This window comes from Bidens hawaiensis, unplaced genomic scaffold, assembly GCF_021521415.1.
Source record: "Bidens hawaiensis isolate Kalapana, Puna unplaced genomic scaffold, B.hawaiensis_p1.1 tig00042300_1, whole genome shotgun sequence".
Taxonomy (NCBI): Eukaryota; Viridiplantae; Streptophyta; class Magnoliopsida; order Asterales; family Asteraceae; genus Bidens; species Bidens hawaiensis.
In genome coordinates this window covers 77,304-95,135 of record NW_027497490.1, presented here as the reverse complement: position 1 = coordinate 95,135, position 17,832 = coordinate 77,304, and the positions used below count along the sequence as shown (strand labels likewise).

The 17,832-nt window shown below is 36.9% G+C and overlaps 2 protein-coding genes across 2 annotated transcripts; one reads left to right on the top strand and one right to left on the bottom strand.

The window, feature by feature from the left end:
• The first annotated feature begins 9,231 nt into the window (after window positions 1-9,231).
• On the top strand, window positions 9,232-10,522 carry LOC143593543 (uncharacterized). The gene is made up of 2 exons (XM_077073147.1): window positions 9,232-9,278; window positions 9,431-10,522. Exon 2 carries the CDS (start codon window positions 9,449-9,451, stop codon window positions 10,520-10,522), a length of 1,074 nt encoding a protein of 357 aa, XP_076929262.1. The 5' UTR covers window positions 9,232-9,278; window positions 9,431-9,448.
• Window positions 10,523-13,466: 2,944 nt separating this feature from the next.
• On the bottom strand, window positions 13,467-16,847 carry LOC143593540 (protein LONGIFOLIA 1-like). Its single transcript, XM_077073145.1, has 4 exons — window positions 16,697-16,847; window positions 15,810-15,859; window positions 14,517-15,725; window positions 13,467-14,261 (listed from the first exon to the last, which is right to left on the bottom strand). Exons 1-4 carry the CDS (start codon window positions 16,845-16,847, stop codon window positions 13,467-13,469), a joined length of 2,205 nt encoding a protein of 734 aa, XP_076929260.1.
• Window positions 16,848-17,832: the final 985 nt, after the last annotated feature.

Genomic DNA, 17,832 nt, shown 5'->3' with positions numbered 1-17,832 from the left:
TCCATTCAATTCCTTCCAAAATGGAAAGAAAGAAATTAAACTATAAAACTCTCCATTTTCCTTTCCTTTCCTTTGCTTTCTTTCCTTTAATGAAACTCGGGAACACACTTATTGTTCTTTCCTTCCTTTAATGAAACTTAGGAGCATAACATTTTCTTTCCATCCCTTCAATTCCTTTCCTTTCCCTTATTAAATGAAACTCGGGAACAGAGCGTAAGGTATTAAGGTGGGGCATGAGGGGTTTTGGTAGCAATGGTGGGGGTATTTCATAATTTGTTAGTTTTAATTTGATTTCTTTTGTCTTATTATATTTATTTTTGAACGGCTTCATATATTAACCAATGTCTCCATCGCAATGCACGAGTTTGAGACGTTTTTGAATGTTATCAACGACATTAATGCTTTTTTATATTATGTAAAGTAACATATATATGTTATCAACACATCCTTCAACGAGGGTTTTGTCATGGTTCCTCCCCTGCCATAGCGAGTGGGTTTGTCACGGTTTTCCGCCCCCGCTGCAACACACGGGGCAGAATCCTAGTTACTCTTAATTCATAGAATACCATCATTTCATATATAGAATCTAATTGCTTTCATTTTTGAACTAAATGATTTGCTTTTATTTATTTCTACTGTGAAAGTTCAATTGAAAATAATTCAAAGAAAGAATTATAATATAATGACTGGGTGCAAGCATTCCTTAGATTACAACTTCACTCTAAGACTAAAGGGTATGGATGTCAATTTACTTCTCATTTCACAGTATCATATATACACCACATCATACCTAACTTCATTTCACTCTCTTACACAATATTAAGGAAATGGTTACCAATTCAACACTTCTATTGCATTTCAAATAAAATAATTAATATAACTAAAATTAATTAACATAACTAAAATAAATTAATATTACTGAAATTAAAAATAATATAATCAAAAGACAATTACACCGTTGTGGGGTAGTAAAAAATGTAAATATATTTCGCCAAGTTTATCGGTTCATGCACGTGTCAAAGTTGTTTACAAGAACAAAAACATATTTTTTTTTTCAAAACAAATCTGTTTTACGGTTGTCCATAAAAATTTTTGCAAACTTATGTATTTAACTTCTTTTTTTTTTAAATAACAAAAACAAGTCATTAACTAAAAACTAATAAACCTACTTAAAAAATTATGAAAAGTTTTTAAAAATACATCATAAATAAAATATTAAATTAATAAATATGAGTTACTTCCAATGTTTTCATACTCAGCCCGAACGCTGACCCGGACGCTTTACCGGGTCAAAGGTCGGACCGATCTGGGAGGGCGGACCGGTGTTTGACCCGGATGGCGTCATAAATAATAAACAGAATTACAAATTTTGTCCTTTAAACATATGCGATTTATGGATCAAGTCCTTTAAAAAGTTTACTTGCAGACGGTGTCCTTTACATGATATGTTTGTTTAACTTTTGTCCTTTTGACTAGCTGTCATCCAAAAACTCAGTTAAACATTATCATGTGTCAAACATATAAGGGCATAAATGTAATTACATATTTATTTAATTTATTCTTTTAAAGAAAAAACTATTAAGTTGATGTGGGTCCCACCATTTAACTCATCATCTTCAACCCATAGATCTTCATCTTCATTTCTCCTTCCAACTTTCAACCACCACACCACCACCACCACTACCTCCGCCACCACCATTTTAGAAAATCGTCAGCTTAGGCCTCTTCGAGCGGTGAGTGGTGATCCCCCCTATTTCTCTATCTAAATCCAGACCCAATCATTTGTTCTTCACACAATATTTTCTTCCGATTCTCATTCCTTCTTCAGGTCTTCATACCCTAAATACCCACAACTTTTATTTCCAAAATCCCTACTAACGGAGTACACAAATGGGGCTCCATTTGAATCGTTTTCCCGGCGTTTGAATCGGAGCTTGCCGGATATGTCCTCGTTGGTTAATGATTCTCCGGCGGATCGTCGGGGCTGTACGGCGAGAAAATTCGGCCTTCCGGTAGCTCTGGAGAGGGTTTTTTCAGTGATACCACTGATCTCCACCACCACTGTGGGTTTCTCCTATCAACAAGTACCTGCAGATCATTAGAGTCTCGTCTCTAATAGTTCAGATTTGCTAATCGAACCCATATCATCTTTAATGGGTAGACGATAATTGCGGTGGCCATAAAGCCGCTTGCAGTGGCGATTAAGGTTGTGACACGGTGGTTATTTTTAGCAAAATGAACTAGTTTTATGATAAAACACCACCTGGGTATAACACTGGGTTTAACAATATGTTGGTAGCGGGTTGGTGGCGATGGAGGTGGTGGATGTGTGGTGGGTGGGTCTTAGTGGTAGTGAATGTCAAGAAGGGATGATGGGGATGGAAGTGTGGGGCCCACATTAATTTAATTGTATCTGTATATTAATAATCTTTTTTATATTATATTTATATCTTAATTATAAAAACATGTGGAAATTACATTCATGCCCTGACGTGTTTGGCACGTGATAATATTTAACTGAGTTTTGAGACGGCAGTTAGTTAAAAAGACAAAAATCAAACAAACATTTCATGTAAAGGACACCGCCTGCAAGTTAACTTTTTAAAGAACTTGATCTATAAATCGCATATGTTTAAAGGACAAAATTTGTAATTCTGTGTAAATAATATTATACATTTATATAATATTATTTTTTTTCTATCAAATTTTATAAGATGAAGGATGAAAAATTTAAGGTCAAATTTGATAAAAGCTTTTAACATGAAGGATGAAAATTGTAAACTAGTTAAAAAAAGTAAAAGAAATAAAAGGATATATTTTTGCCTACTTAGTAAACCCTAAAGTCATTCAACCGTCATTCTTATTATCTCAATGGCATCACAGGTGAGGTCATATCCATCTCCTCTCCATCTTCATCTCAATCTCAATTTTTATCCCAGACCTTCCATCTTTATCTCCATTCGTTACTATAAGATTGAATTGCTTTTTTGGAATGCCATTGTGGGTGTCGAAGGCGCGATTCCAAGCTGAACTAGGATCATTTTCATGCCATGAGTTGGATCGGGCATACCAAAACGAAAATCATGGTCCAAATCATAACGAAAAAAGTTGCTTTTTCCGGTTCTCTCGCCGGGTCGCCGGGTCCGGGCCAACCGCCCCCCGGAAAACCCGGCCGGGTTTTTAGAAAACGGCTCAAATACCTGACCCGACCCCTATAGGGACCGGTTCCGGTCGTACCGGTCCAACCGGCTGGGCCGGGTTTTAAAACACTGGTAACTTCAGTTTCTTCCCCAACCCCATCTTTCATATTCTTCCCAACTTCAAATCTACTTATTCCTCATATCTTCTCTATGGATTCAACATATATCCCTATTTATGTTGTAGAATATATATATATATATGTGTGTAGGGTAAGGTTAAAATGAAAACCCACTTGAGTTGTAAAAACCTGCAAAAACCCTATGTAACATCGTTTTTTTTGTTTTGTTTTGTTACATGTAATATATATATTGTAACAATTAATACAAAACATCGAAACATCAAAAAAAATGTTTTTCTATTTTTTAATATTTTTTTACTAATTTTTATATATGTTTTCAGGAGAGAGAAAAAGCTATATTTATATTTACATTTTTTATTCACTTTAATTATGGACCACAAGATTTAAACATTAATTAAAAACATGTTGTTGAGAATAGGTTTCTAGAGTTTTCACAACTTAAGTGGGTTTTCATTTTATACTTAGCCTATATATATATATATATATATATATATATATAAAGGAAAGTGGATTGAGCGGGGTTTTAAGCTATGAAAAATCCGCAAAAATCTCACCGCCCGGTAGCCCCAACAACGCCGGGGTGGTGTTCACCGCTGGCACCGCCCACCATGTCATCCATTCAGCGGTAAAACGCGATCCATACCTTATAGTCTAACTAGCTAGCTAGAAATATAAATTTCTTATAGTCTCAAGTTGAATAAAAGAAGGCAGCAACCCCCAATAGTTTATGAAATAACCGTCAAAATTGTTTGTGTATGTCGGAAGTCGTTCATTATTAATATAACATGCTGCAATTTTAATTATTGTTGGGATCAAGGAGTTCCACCAGGGAGGTCTGCGTGCATTTCCTCACTCCCCTATAAATTAGGAGAAAGTTAATGTACAAATTAAATTAACGTGTTAACTGTGAGAATCAGGTAGTGTAATTATATAATTGCATCGTAGTGTAATTACACTACACTATAATTACATTATGTTCTATTTATAATTACACTATTTGATTCTCACAATTAGCACGTTAATTTAATTTGTATTTCTTCCAAACCCTTATATACTAAGGTGTTGTTTGTTTTTTTAAGACAAAAACTGTCGGCAATCTGATTTCAAGTCTGCAACTAAAGATGTGGTATGAAGGTCTGCAATCTGAAAATATAATATTGTTTGTTTTATAAACTGTATATCGTTTGCATAAGCTGAAAATTAGTTACCTATCAAACATATCACAGTAGATATAATTTATTTTAACGTCTGTAGACTGCTAAAATAATTGGTGGTGGTGTACGAAGTGTGAAAATGGGTGGTGGTGGACGATTGGTGGCAAATGATTGTGGTAGGCGGTGAACAGTGGTGGTGATGGACGGTTATGGTGGGTGGTGGACGGTGGTGGTGGTGGTGGTAGTGGACGGTGGGTGGTGGTGATGGACGGTTATGGTGGGTGGTGGGCGGTGGTGGTGGTAGTGGACGGTGGTGCTGGCTAGAGGTGCACACAGAAACCGGTTTCTAACCAAAAGTCTAACCGGTTAGTAACCGGTCCAATCCTAATCGGTTATTAACCGATCCTAACCGCGCCGGTTAAGAACCGGTTTATATTATTGATTTCAAAACCGGTTATTAACCGAACCGATTAACTGATTTATTTAATTATTATATTAAAAACCGGTTTTTTAGCCAGCTAATAACCAACCGGTTAACTGATTTTCTTTTTTTATTAATTTTTCAAAACTGGTTAGTACTCGACCCGATTAACCGGTCTAACCGGTTATTTCCCGCCAAAAAAAAACCGGTTAGGAAATTAACCGGTTAACCGATTTGTGCACCTCTAGTGGTGGACTACAGTGGGTGGTGGTTGTGGTGGACGGTGATGGTGGGTGGTGGTGGTGGCGGTGGCGGACGGTGGGTGGTGGTGATGGACGGTTGTGGTGGGTGGCGGACGATGGTGGTTGTAGTGGACGATGATGGTGGTCGACAGTGGGTGGTGGTGGCAGACGGTGGGTGGGTGGGTGGTGGTAGTGGATGATGGTTGTGGTGGATGGTGGTGGACGGTGGTGGTGACGAACAATACGTGGTGGTAGTGGATGGTGGTTGTGGACGACGGTGGATGGTGGTGGTGGTGGTGGGTGGTGGTGGTGGACGGTAATGGTGGTGACGCACGGTGGGTGATGGTGGTGTTGGACATTAGGTGTTGATAGAATGTGAAGAAGTGTGAAGAAATTAAACAATAACTTGTTTTTTAAGACAATAAAAGCATTTTTCAGATCTTTTTCTTCTGCAAAAACAAACAGTTTTTAAAAGCTTATGTCTGCGTGCCCGCAGACGTAAGCCCCTTGCAGACCTTTTAAGTAAAAACAAACAAAACCTAAATGATAAACTGGTATAAAAAATTTTTATTATATTATCATAACAAAACATTATAGACACGTTACATCATTCTAGCATGTCCACATAGGATGCGACATATACTTTTACTAATTTTAACAATTATTTAATTAAGTAATTTAGATTAGAATTAAAATTAAATATGTTTTAATATGTTTTTTTGTTTGCCATTCCATCCATAATTAGCCAAGCCACCTAATAATTAGCCAAGCCACCTAATAGCATGGATGTAACATCTATTTTTAGTTACTTGTAATTCAGAAACTTTTGTTACTAAATAGTCAAAATAGAAAATCAAAAGTCATTTCACCATATAAGACAATCGATATCTATAAGCTATTCCTCTATTTTTAAGCTTCTTCACAAAATATTATCAAGCGTAATGGCTTTCATATATTTTTATTAAATGCAATTTCATATATTATCAGACCAATAACTTCCATTATACTATATGATTTCACTAAATTTTGTAAGTTAATGCTTTTCAATATTATATTTTAATTGCTCATACAAGTTTTACATCTAACAATTATGTGATATTCGAATCTTATACACCTATTAATAAATTTACTAGCAAATGCGTTAAATTGAATGAACCGGCAATTCTCATAACTTTCTATTCATTTTGTAAGTTAATGTTTTTCAATATTATATTTTAATTAGAGATGGATACATGAAATGTTTGTATATGGGCACAATACGGATTGAAGGTGATAGTGAAGCGGCTCGATGTGATGGAAAGCAGAATATTAGAAGTCAGAGCGGGATAGGGGAGGCAGAAATTGTTTCCTGATGACACGATGCATTGAAAAATAAAAATTAAAATTAAATAGCTTTATTCGGAGTGGGCCACGTTGGTTCTTAGCTTTACGTGCCCGACTGACAATAAACGTCAATATTTCAAGAAAAAACATGATTCGGCCAAAAAGAACATCAAAAGGGCATTCGGCGTATTAAAGAGACGTTGGTCTATCATTAGACAACTGGCTCATTTTCACCAAATTGATAAGTTAAGAAATATAATGTACACTTGTATTATCTTGCATGATATCATATTGGAGGACTCGGGTAGAACAATTTGTCAAGGCGGGTACAACGATGCGCCAGAGCCGATCTCAACACTAAACGAAGATGAGAAACTTGCTAATTTATTAAGAACACGAAAAAGAGAAACGAATTTCAGTCCTCGATCAGATTTGGTTGAACATCTTTGGAGGAACAAGCAACATGACGAAAACGACTAAAAATAGTTGTAATTTTTTTTAGTTTTATTTATATGTTTTTATATTTAATCTAGTTTGTTTTTTTTATTATTATTGTATTTTATATTATTATTGTATTATATATTATTGTGTTGGTTTTTTTGTTTTATGAAAAAAAATGTTGGGTTTCGATGCCCCTCACTAGAGGGGCATTATAGGTTGGAGCTTTGATACCCTCAGTGCCCACGTGTCGCTGACGTGCCACTGTGGAGGGGCTTCGACGCCCTCTACCGTAGAGAACAGCCTTAATGGAGAATAATAGATGGAAGGACCACATGACGACTCTTCCAAAAATGCGCCATGGTGGAAGCTCTATTACTTTTTAATCAAGTCGGATTTTGTAGTTAATGAAAGTACAAATTTATTATTTTTGGTTAACTAAAACATATCGATCTAAACCAATGCTCAAGGCCAATTAACCAAAACCAAAATAACTAAAATCAACAAATTCTCATAACCGATAATTTTGGTTTTTGTTAGATTAGGTTTCAAACTGATAAATACACACCCTAACTTAGATTATTGTAAAACATTAAAACTGAAAAACAAAAAAATAAATAAATAAATAAGTTATATACAAATGATACACATGGGTGCATATGGTAAAATGAATTGAAGTGATATATAAACCAAGTTTTAAGTAGAGCTAAAACACTCTTTACTAGTAATTAAATTTTCATCCCTCGATTGAATTAATTTAAGGAAGTGGGTGGAGGATTTGGTCTAAGCGAAAGCTAGCTATTGAAGTTAGGTGTTAGTATGGTGTTGCTTCTTTTACGCTCTGTTCCCACGTTCATTTAGGTGTTGTTTGTTTTGAAGACAAAAACTGTCTGCAATCTGATTTCATGTCTTCAACTGAAGATGTGGTCTGAAGGTCTGCAATCTGAAAATATAATATTGTTTGTTTTATAAACTGAGTATCGTCTGCATAAACTGAAAACTAGTTATCTATCATACATATCACAGTAGATAGAAATCATTTAACGTCTGTAGACTAGTAAAATAGTTGGTGGTGGGCGGTGGACGGTGGTGGTGGCGGACGGTGGGTGGTGGTGATGGACGGTGATGGTGGTGGGTGGTGGACGGTGTTGGTGGTGGGTGGTGGGGCGGACGGTGGGTGGTGGTGGTGATAGACGGTGATGGTGGTAGGTGGTCGACGGTGTGGGTGGCAGATGGTAGGTGGTGGTGGTGGCGGACGGTGGGTGGTGGTAGTGGACGATGGTTGTGTCCGACGGGTGGGTGGTGGTGGTGGTGATGGATGGTGGTGGTGGGTGGTGGATGGTGTTGGTGGCGGATGGTAGGTGGTGGTGGCGGACGGTGGGTGGTGGTGGTGATAGACGGTGATGGTGGTGGGTGGTGAATGGTGTTGGTGGCGGATGGTAGGTGGTGGTGGTGGCGGACGGTGGGTGGTGGTAGTGGACGATGGTTGTGGCTGACGGGTGGGTGGTGGTGATGGATGGTGTTGGTGGTGGGTGGTGGACGGTGGTGGTGGTGGTGGCGGACGGTGGGTGGTGGTGGCGGACGGTGGTGGTGGTGGCAGCGCCTGATGGGTGGTGGTGGTGTTAGACATTAGGTGTTGGTAGGAGGTTAAGAAGTGTGAAGATGTGTGAAGAAGTTGAACAATAGCTTCTTTTTTAAGACCATAAAAGTAGTTTGCAGATCTTATTTAAAAAAAAAAAACAAACAGTCTTCAGAAGCTTATGTCTGCGCACCCGCAGACATATGCCTCCTGCAGATGTTTTAAGCAAAAACAAATACAACCTTAATGAGAGAAAAGAAAAGAATGAAAACTTTTTTGTTTTCATTTCTTTCCTATTTCATTTTTTCTTTCTATTTCTTTTCAAATTAAAAAGAAAACATATTCTTCAAACTTGCTATTTGTTTCTTATTGTTTTCCTTCTATATGTTTTATTTTCCTCTATTAAATGAATGCAGGATCATAATTTTCTCTACATTCTTTTCTTTCTTTTCTTAAAAATAATCCTCTTGAACATAATAGTATTTTTCTTTCCTTCAATTTCATTTTCTTTTCCACCCTTAAATTAACTCGAGAACAGAGTGTTAAACTGTTAAAGTCAAGGATTCGAGCTTTGTCAAAAGGCAAATTTGGTGTAATTTAGTCGTTAAAAATAAACAACTTCAGGGACTGTTTTTGCCATTCACTGTTTTTACTCCCTCAGCTCACTTCCTATAAAACCAAGACCCACCCTCTCTTTCTTTCTCATCAAACCCTCCTTCTCTCTCTAGAACTCGGGTCATCTCCACGGATCCGGGTTTTCACTCGAGGTTTATTCAAAACCCTTGATGCTCGACCCGATTCATCAATTCATTTCACGAATTCATCAAATCAATTACCACCGGTAAGTTCATTTCTTTCGATTTTACCGACATTTGTTGCATTAAGTTTACATTAATCGGAAAGAAATCGATCGACTGATAGCAAATTAGGGTTATTAGGAATTAGGGTTTTGTGTTTTGTGGGTCAATTATTTATTTATTAGAGATTTTGAAGTGATATGAAGCTGGTAATATGAGCGATGGAGGAGGTGGAGAGAGTGTAATCGAAATCGAGTCTCGGGTGAGTAAGCGGAGACGAAAGAAGGACGAGTTCGCACAGGCGGTGGCGAGGATTGCCGTGGCGCAAATATGCGAGAGTGTAGGGTTTCAAGGGTTTCAGGAGTCTGCACTCGAGACGTTATCGGGTGTGGCGTGCAAATATGTTCGTGAGACCGGGAAGGCGTCGGGTTTTTATGCTGATTTAGCGAGTAGAACGGAGTGTAATGTGTTTGATGTAATTCAAGGGCTGGAAGATTTGAATCTGTCACAGGGGTTCGTAGGAGCGTCGGATAGAGATAATTGTTTGTGGGGGTCGGGAATTGTTAAAGAGATTTCGCAGTATGTTAATCTGACCGAAGAAATAGCATTTGCGTACTCGGTCCCTTCGTTTCCGATTTCTAAACAACGGAAGTCAACCCCGAGTTTTTTACAAGCTGGTGAAACGCCACCAACTGACAATCTCCCCCTTTGGTTACCTAAGTTTCCCGATCCCGAGACATATACAAGCATACCTTTAGATACAAAAGAAACTCAAATTCGGCCGGATAAAGTTGATCAAGAACGGAAGGTTCTAGAACCACTACCACAATCAAAGTTGGAGCAGTTTCGCACACGTAACAAGTCTGTGTTTCCGGTTATTGTTGAACCGGGAAATGTTTCTGGAAACGAGAGATTGAATAATCCTTTTCTCGCGGTTTCTCTAAAGCCTGGTGAGAAGGAGGTGTCTTTGGTTTCGCTTCCTGCTAAACTTAAGGAAGAAGACGTGGTGCAAGTTTACGGTAATCATGTTTCTGGGTTGGATACGGTTGGTCCAGAATGTCAGGAAGTTAGGAGTGGTGGGAACGAGACTGACAAAGGTGGTAGAGAGGTTGTTTTGAGTGAGAGACCTCGAGTGCGAGTGAAGTTTCACACTAGCAAAAAGGTTTTCGATTTTGCAAAAGCTGCATCTTGGTTTTTGAACAAAGAGGAAGAAAGTAGAACAGAGAAACATTCCAAGGAGCCGATGGATGTTGAAGATTGTAGGGAAAATGATCAAGTTGTAAATTAGGAAACTTAGATGAGAGTTTGTATACTAGTTTGGAATCCGTATTAATCGGGTTTGTATACTAGTTTGGAATCCGTATTAATCTTCTGGAGGCGAATGTTTCCACATTAACAGGTTTTATGAGGTATGCTTGTATTTTCTCGAGATGTCGTTTTTGTCAATGCTAATTTTTTTCATTACTTTTTACTTCTTGGTGACTTTGTTCTAGTTCATTTGTTTTCCTAGAGATATGGCATGTTAACACAAGTGTTTCCTTATTTTTGAAATTTTGGTGCTTCAGATCATGTATGAATGAAAATAATTCCATTTGTAGTTTGCATTTGTAGCTCAAGTAGTCAAGTTATATTATCTTTGCATGGCTAGAACTGACATCAGTGTGCAACCTTCTTGTTGACCTTTAGATTATCTTTGTTATTTGCAATTTATACTCAGGTTGTAGATTTAATGCTCCAGGAGCCATGACTTATCATTTGAACTGTAAAGGAGAAATCCTTTAAAACATTATTTCTAAGTGATCCGAAGTCGACAGTTTTCAATCTTGAAAGGAGCTTTTCGTAGTTATACCAAACAATAAGATTTAAAGATGCACGAACCCCTCCCCCCCCCCCCCCCCCCCTTCCTCTTTTTTGTGAATATTTACCATATTTTCCAGTAGTGCTTCTATAAAATATTTTTCTACTAACTTGTATACGCTTGACGTGGGCATTGCTAGTTGTGGTTGGATTTAGTGACTTTTACCACCCTTAGAATGCTTGATTGGATGATCGCTAGAATGCAGATGTTTCTATAGGGATGTATCGCCTAGACCTGTGACCTTGTGATGACATTAGCTAAATAGCCTTGAAGAGGACTATACCAAAATTCCAAAGTTTACCCTCTTTGACAAAGAGTTACCAAAAGACACTTTTAATCAAACTATGTTCTTTCTGGATGGAGATGATGAACACATTATGCGCACGTGCTAATTTTGAGATGCCAGAAATACAGGTAGTGTTGGGAAGAGAGAAAGAATTGTATTTTTTCATCTAAGACGGTTGAGGGCTGAAGTTACACAAATTTGATCAAGTATTGGGCTAGCTAAAGGGGTTCAGGTCGTATGCAGGTTGTTGCCCGCCTAACTAGTTGACGGCTGAAGGTACACAAATTTGATCTAGCAGGTTGTTGCCTGCCTAACCAATCTAATAAACGGCTTGTGTTTGGGCTGTGTTGTAAATAAATGGGCCGACCTGCAAATCCGCTAGTTTTTTTCTTAAAAAATGAAATATCTAGAACTTATGTAGTTGAACTTGCTTTGGATTTGAATGTGCATGGTTTGGTTTTGTAGTTGAATTTGATCTGGATTTGGTTTTGTGCTTGGCTTTATATCCTATATTAGCCTGGCTCATTTGGTTGGCCTTTTCACACATGGTGTCTGGCTCGCATAGTCCTAAACGTGACCAGATTAAGTTTGAGGTCTTTAGCACGAATAGTTTTATTTATACATGCTGTGTTCTTGTTTGGTGATTAGTGATTCCCGCCTTCTGTAATAAGGGGTATTTGTGATTGTGTTGAAACTGAACCAAAAAATAAATTTGTCTGCTTAAATACAACAAATTAACATATTAATAATAAAAAAAATAACCCACGTGTTGCGGTGGTGAACCGACGTCAATCCATTCATTCTCGGGCCAATGTACAAGAACCAAAAAGTAAACTCATCAATGCCTATAAACAACAATTTAACATATTAAAAAGCCAATGTACAAGAACCAAAAAGTAAACTCATCAATGCCTATAAACAACAATTTAACATATTAAAAAAAAAGCACGGCGAACCAAAAGAAAAACAAAATTGTGCATTAAGGTGGCGTGTTGACACTAGTTCGGTTGATATCAACGGCATCGACACTAAATCGTAAACATGAATTGGTAAACTCAAAAAGTAAACTCATCAATGCCTATATACAACAATTTAACATATTTTAAAAAAAAAAGCACGGCGAACCAAAAGAAAAAAAAAACAAAATTGTGCATTAAGGTGGCGAGTTGACACTAGTTCAGTTGATATCAACGGTATGACACTAAATCGTAAACATGAATTAGTAAACTCCACCAAAAAGAAAACAAAACCCACACGTTGCGGAGGAAGTCGATGCGAATTCAATTGGTAGCGACAATATCAGCACTAAATCGTAAACATAAATTATTTAGCTAAAAGAAAGAAAGAAAACATGTTAACCTGACATCACCACGGCGCGCCGCATGAACCAATCACATAACCAGATCATGAATATTTATCTTAACTATAAATTGCTATGAACTTTTAGGATCATAAGGTGAAAAAGACTTTGAAGGCTCATAACCAAAGGTGCAAAAATGTCAAAAGCTAATTAGCTAAAGCCGCTAAACTGGTCATACTTATGGGTTAACAAGTTGAACACGATACGAACCCGGAAATTTTATACGAACCTAAAGACGATATGAATCCGGAAATCGTGCCCACACATGAGACGAACACGTCACATGTGTTTGTTGTTTCACATGAACACAATGTTTTTTTTTAGCACGATCTATTTATTAAGAAAAAAACTTGTATATCAAGAAAAAACTTGTATATCCTATATCAATACTTTAATTCTAAAGTTTATATCAATACTTGCATGATCAAAGGCCATTTGTGTAAAAGTTATATTAATGTATGTTTATTATTACTATTTTTTTCCCTTTAAGGAAAAGTTTAAAGGTAATTTGATTTTTCTATGAATATTATGGATATAGAAACAATATTCAATAATAAAAAGTTAAAAGGTCTAACACCAATCAAATGGTTGTTGGTTTTAGTTTCGCTTGAAATATAAAGTAAAATCGATAAAGAAAATTAGCTTTAAAAAAAATAGTTTACACTTACACAAAATAGTTAAATTACCATTATAGTTGATATGTTACAGTTTTATTAAGAGTATAAGATTCACTGTTTTACATTCACCACCTCATCAATCAAATCCTTGAAAATCAAACGCTCTATGTCTAACACTAAGCTTGGAACCTCATAACAACAACACCTTTCCCAGTCTCCTGATCTGGTATTCAAGTCTGCACTTACAATGTTTATAACTTCATCATCATCATCATCATCATCTTCATCATATATGCATCTTCTAGAGCCATTTTGTAGAGCATCTATTTCTGACCACAGTCCTTTCAATAGTTTTTCTCCATTCATAAACCTTCCATATAGTTTTCCATCCATGTTGACTAGTTTCTGGAAGAGAATTTCGTTCACAGAATCGAATATCATCTTTCTTTTTATTGTCTCGTTGGACTTACACCTTGCGCTCTTTTCGTCGTCTTTAGCATTTGAGTTTTCAAGAAGGTGGAACAAGTCTGGTTTTATTAAGGTGCTGGTTGGATGAAGCTGGACTATCCTGATGGCAGAGTCTAGATCGTTTAGGAAACCCGAGGCTAATAATATCTCACTAATGTATTCGTGGTCTGTGTGTTTCTCATCAGTGGAGTTCACTGATTCTTCGGTTTGTTGAATGAGTCGAGCACTGTTTTCTAATTTTACATGATTAAACTTGGAATGGTGATCTTCATCGGTTTGACCAACGAGTAAATTCTCATTTGGTTTCTTCTTTATTGGAGATGGTGTGTCTTCTATGAAGAATGCATCAAGAACCGAGTCAGGGCTCGGTTGTTCCACAGAAAGTTTGGTAAGCTCAACCGTTGGCCTGTCTTCTATCAATCTTTCAGTGAAACTATTCTGAAAAGGTTAAAAATGACACATGTTAAGTAAGTTAAATCTGTTGCAAATGTGTTGGAATAATTCTGATAAGTTCACATGTGAAACATGAAGAGAGAAAATAGTTATAGTCAAAGTCTAAAGTTTGAGATTAATAAATTAGTTTTAGGCATCAAATCCTGGTTGCCCACATTCTTGGTTATCTATCATTCGCCTTCAAAATGTGCGTGTGTGCGTATGTGCATGTATATTTTGTAAAAGAAACTGGAAACCAACCTGTATCACCCTATGATTTCTCTTTGGCTGATCAATGCTTTGCATTTGATTAATGGTCTTGATTTTTGGGTGTTTAGTCTTCAAATTGGATTGCTTTTTGATTCTGACCGAATCAGATAATGGCCCGTTAAAGCATTGCTTTTCAACACCATTCTTCGACTTATGCAGTTTTGGGCTCGGTGTCCTATCAGTCACCTTCATATTCTTTGGTGTTCGGTCATTCACCTGTTTTCGAGCCATGCGGTTAACACCATGATGACCTGTTATCATCTTTGGTTCTGCAGCCATCTTAGCTGGTTTCATGGCATGGTTCACGAGTTCACGTCTCTTTGGCGAGCTAGTTCCCTTGACTTTGGGTGAACATTGTGCGTCGGGTTTATGTGTTTCCAGATATTGCTCTTTGTTGTTTAACCCTATTTTGGTCATTTGAATTGCTTCAAGTATCTGCTTAAGCGCTCTGAGATCCTTCGCCGATGTGTTAAACTTGAGTTCATTCAGCATTTTCTCTATCTCGCCATAAACAGAAGGTTTTCTGGCCCGATCACTGCCTTCGTGCTGCTGCAAAGCGGGCCTAATCTTTGACTGCACCCTTGGAGAACTTGAAACCAATTGGTCAACTTCACAAACAGAGTCTGTTAAACTATCCAGGCCCATTAACCGCGCTACAACACCCGATGATGGTCTTTTATTACTTCCAGGCTCGTGTCTTGGCTTGTTCATGGACTTCGAGTGTGAGTTTTGCTTACTATCTAATGATAGCCTTGGAGGCTCTTTGACTTTGAAAGTTGACTTTAGTGAATATTGTGATTCTCTTTCATCACAAGAGAATCTTGATACCTCCTTGACTTCTTTGACCAAAGACGAACTCTTGTGTACCTTTGCAAGGTTTTGGTCTTTTCTGGCTTTTTGATGCACGAAAGGCCTCGGGGAGTCGATGTGCTTCATGACGGGGCGCGTGCGTTCTTGTTTTGTCACTCGCGTCTCTCTGGTCATTGACTCTTTGACCACATCTCTGATATCAAGTGGTGGTAAGGACCAATCCGGTTGCTTTTTGCGCAAGTTTGGAGATGTGAGTTCAGATGGCAGTTGCCATTCAGTTTGAAGTCTTTTACTACAATCAAAAGATGAGAAGGTGGTAGATGAGCATGAAGATGAAGAAAATGAGTTTCTTGATGAGTCAACTGAGGGTCCATTCTTTTGGTTTCTCTCCTGTATTTGTTTCAAATTTTGGTTAAATACTTATGCTTATGCAAAAGTTTAGATATGGTAAAAAGTAAAAAAACTACAAGTTACATTGTTTTTCTTCACCTTAGATGCATTCTTGAACTCCTTTTCACCTTCACCTAAACAACAACTAGTTTGTCATTACATATTATTGGGAAAATCTTAAATCACTAAAATAGCATGCTTAATCGGCTACGTTAAACAAAATAGTTAACCGGCTTTAAAAAACATATCATTTTAACCTTTCAAATGTTAAGAAAAACCAATTACTATGTCACACATGGCGTAGTTTTGCACTGACAAAGATATACCACCACACCATATCATGACTCGTGGTGTACTTTTGCGCCACAATACATCTTTTGCACTCTATGATGCAAAAGTAATTTTTTGAGACGCAAGATACATATTTTGTCCTCCTAGTGTACTTTTGTGCCCACGGTACATCTTTTGCACCTGTTGGTGCAAAAGCATTTTTTTTAGATATGTTTTCATCGTTTATAGTTATTTTCAACGGTCAAAATTAATTTGAAAAGAAAAAGGGTTTGCGTATGTTGGCTAAAAAGCACTTTTTCAATATACGTTTTCATCGTGTATAGTTATTTTCAACCGTCAAAATTTAATTTGAAAAGAAAAAAGGCAGTGGCTGTTTGGTTTTTAACTGTTGGTCAACTGGACAATTCTCTTTATTCTCCTTAATTAATATTGATAATTTCAGAAGTTTTATATGAGAACCATTAAATAATCATAAACTAATAAGTTAACCACTTTTTAACCCCTTAAATGAGCACTAAAGTTACACCAAAACTAGCAAGGACAAAACAAAGATATTATTATATTTTTGGTAAAAAAGTATGACTGGTGGATTAAAATTAAAAGTTAGTTGGAAAACTGAGATACAACAGTTACATAACAACCATTACACTAAAATTTATATAACTGTATTTAACCGGTACCTGCAGTTAACCGTTTTTGGATCAAGCCTTGGCGGTGTAAGCCGAGAAGGTAACGACGGTCAAAAAGCTGTAAAAGTCCATTCATGCATCCCAGCTGCTTCTGCAGCCCTTGCTTATCTTCTCTTATTTTGTATGCAACCTTTGTAGCCATTAATTTCCACCACCACTGCTTTGGTTTTATAGAAACTTGATTGTTGTTTAGTTAAAGTGGCAGAAAGAATGTGCAGGATTCAATAATTTTGACTGCACTTTATGATCAGGTGATCATGGCAGAAAGAAAGATTTTTGAAATTTGATTTTTTTTTTTGGCTCCACAAAGGGGATATTGAAGCAATAAATGGAAGTATAGATGGATTGTTTTATGTGGGAAATGAAATGAGTAGCAATTATATATATATATATATATATATTTAAGATTTAAGAGGGAAATATTTATATTATTTTGGAGAATTTGGATGGTCAGATCTGGGCAGCCATGTGGACAATGTAATGTTGATGGGGTATGCAGTCTAGTCTGGCCCTTTCATGTGGAGTTTGTCAGTTGAGGAGGCTTAACTATATTGTATATACTATTACTACATGCATTGTGTGTTGTCAATTTGCAGTTTATTAACCCCTTTTGTAGTGCATTACTTTGGCACAATACTAATAGGCGAGAATCGTCTAAACCGAAGTAAGTCAGCTAGTTTAACAGGTTTGACATCCAAATAGTTTGGTTCGTGGTTTGGGTTTTATGATAATCTGGTCTAGTGGCTTAGTCCAGTTCATAACATGAATATGGTCGTGTAAACCAAATTGGTCGTTTGAGTTTTATTATTTATATTGTTATTTTCATTTTCATTTATGGAATATATGTATAATGCCCATAAGTGCATAATTGCATAAACCATCTTTATTATTTTTTAATATTTTAATGTAAACTAATGATTTCGAAATACAAAAAAATGGTTTAAACCCTCATACTGTCAAAACCAAACCGCTAAACTGCCAAAACAGTATCATTTTTCTATTTAGGTTGTCATTCTCCAAAATCATAGTTAGTTGTTCGTTCAAAACTTCATTAAAACTGGCTGAACAATACTGTAAACACCCTAGAATACTAACAATATAACCCTTTTAAGGTGCGTTCCTATCGT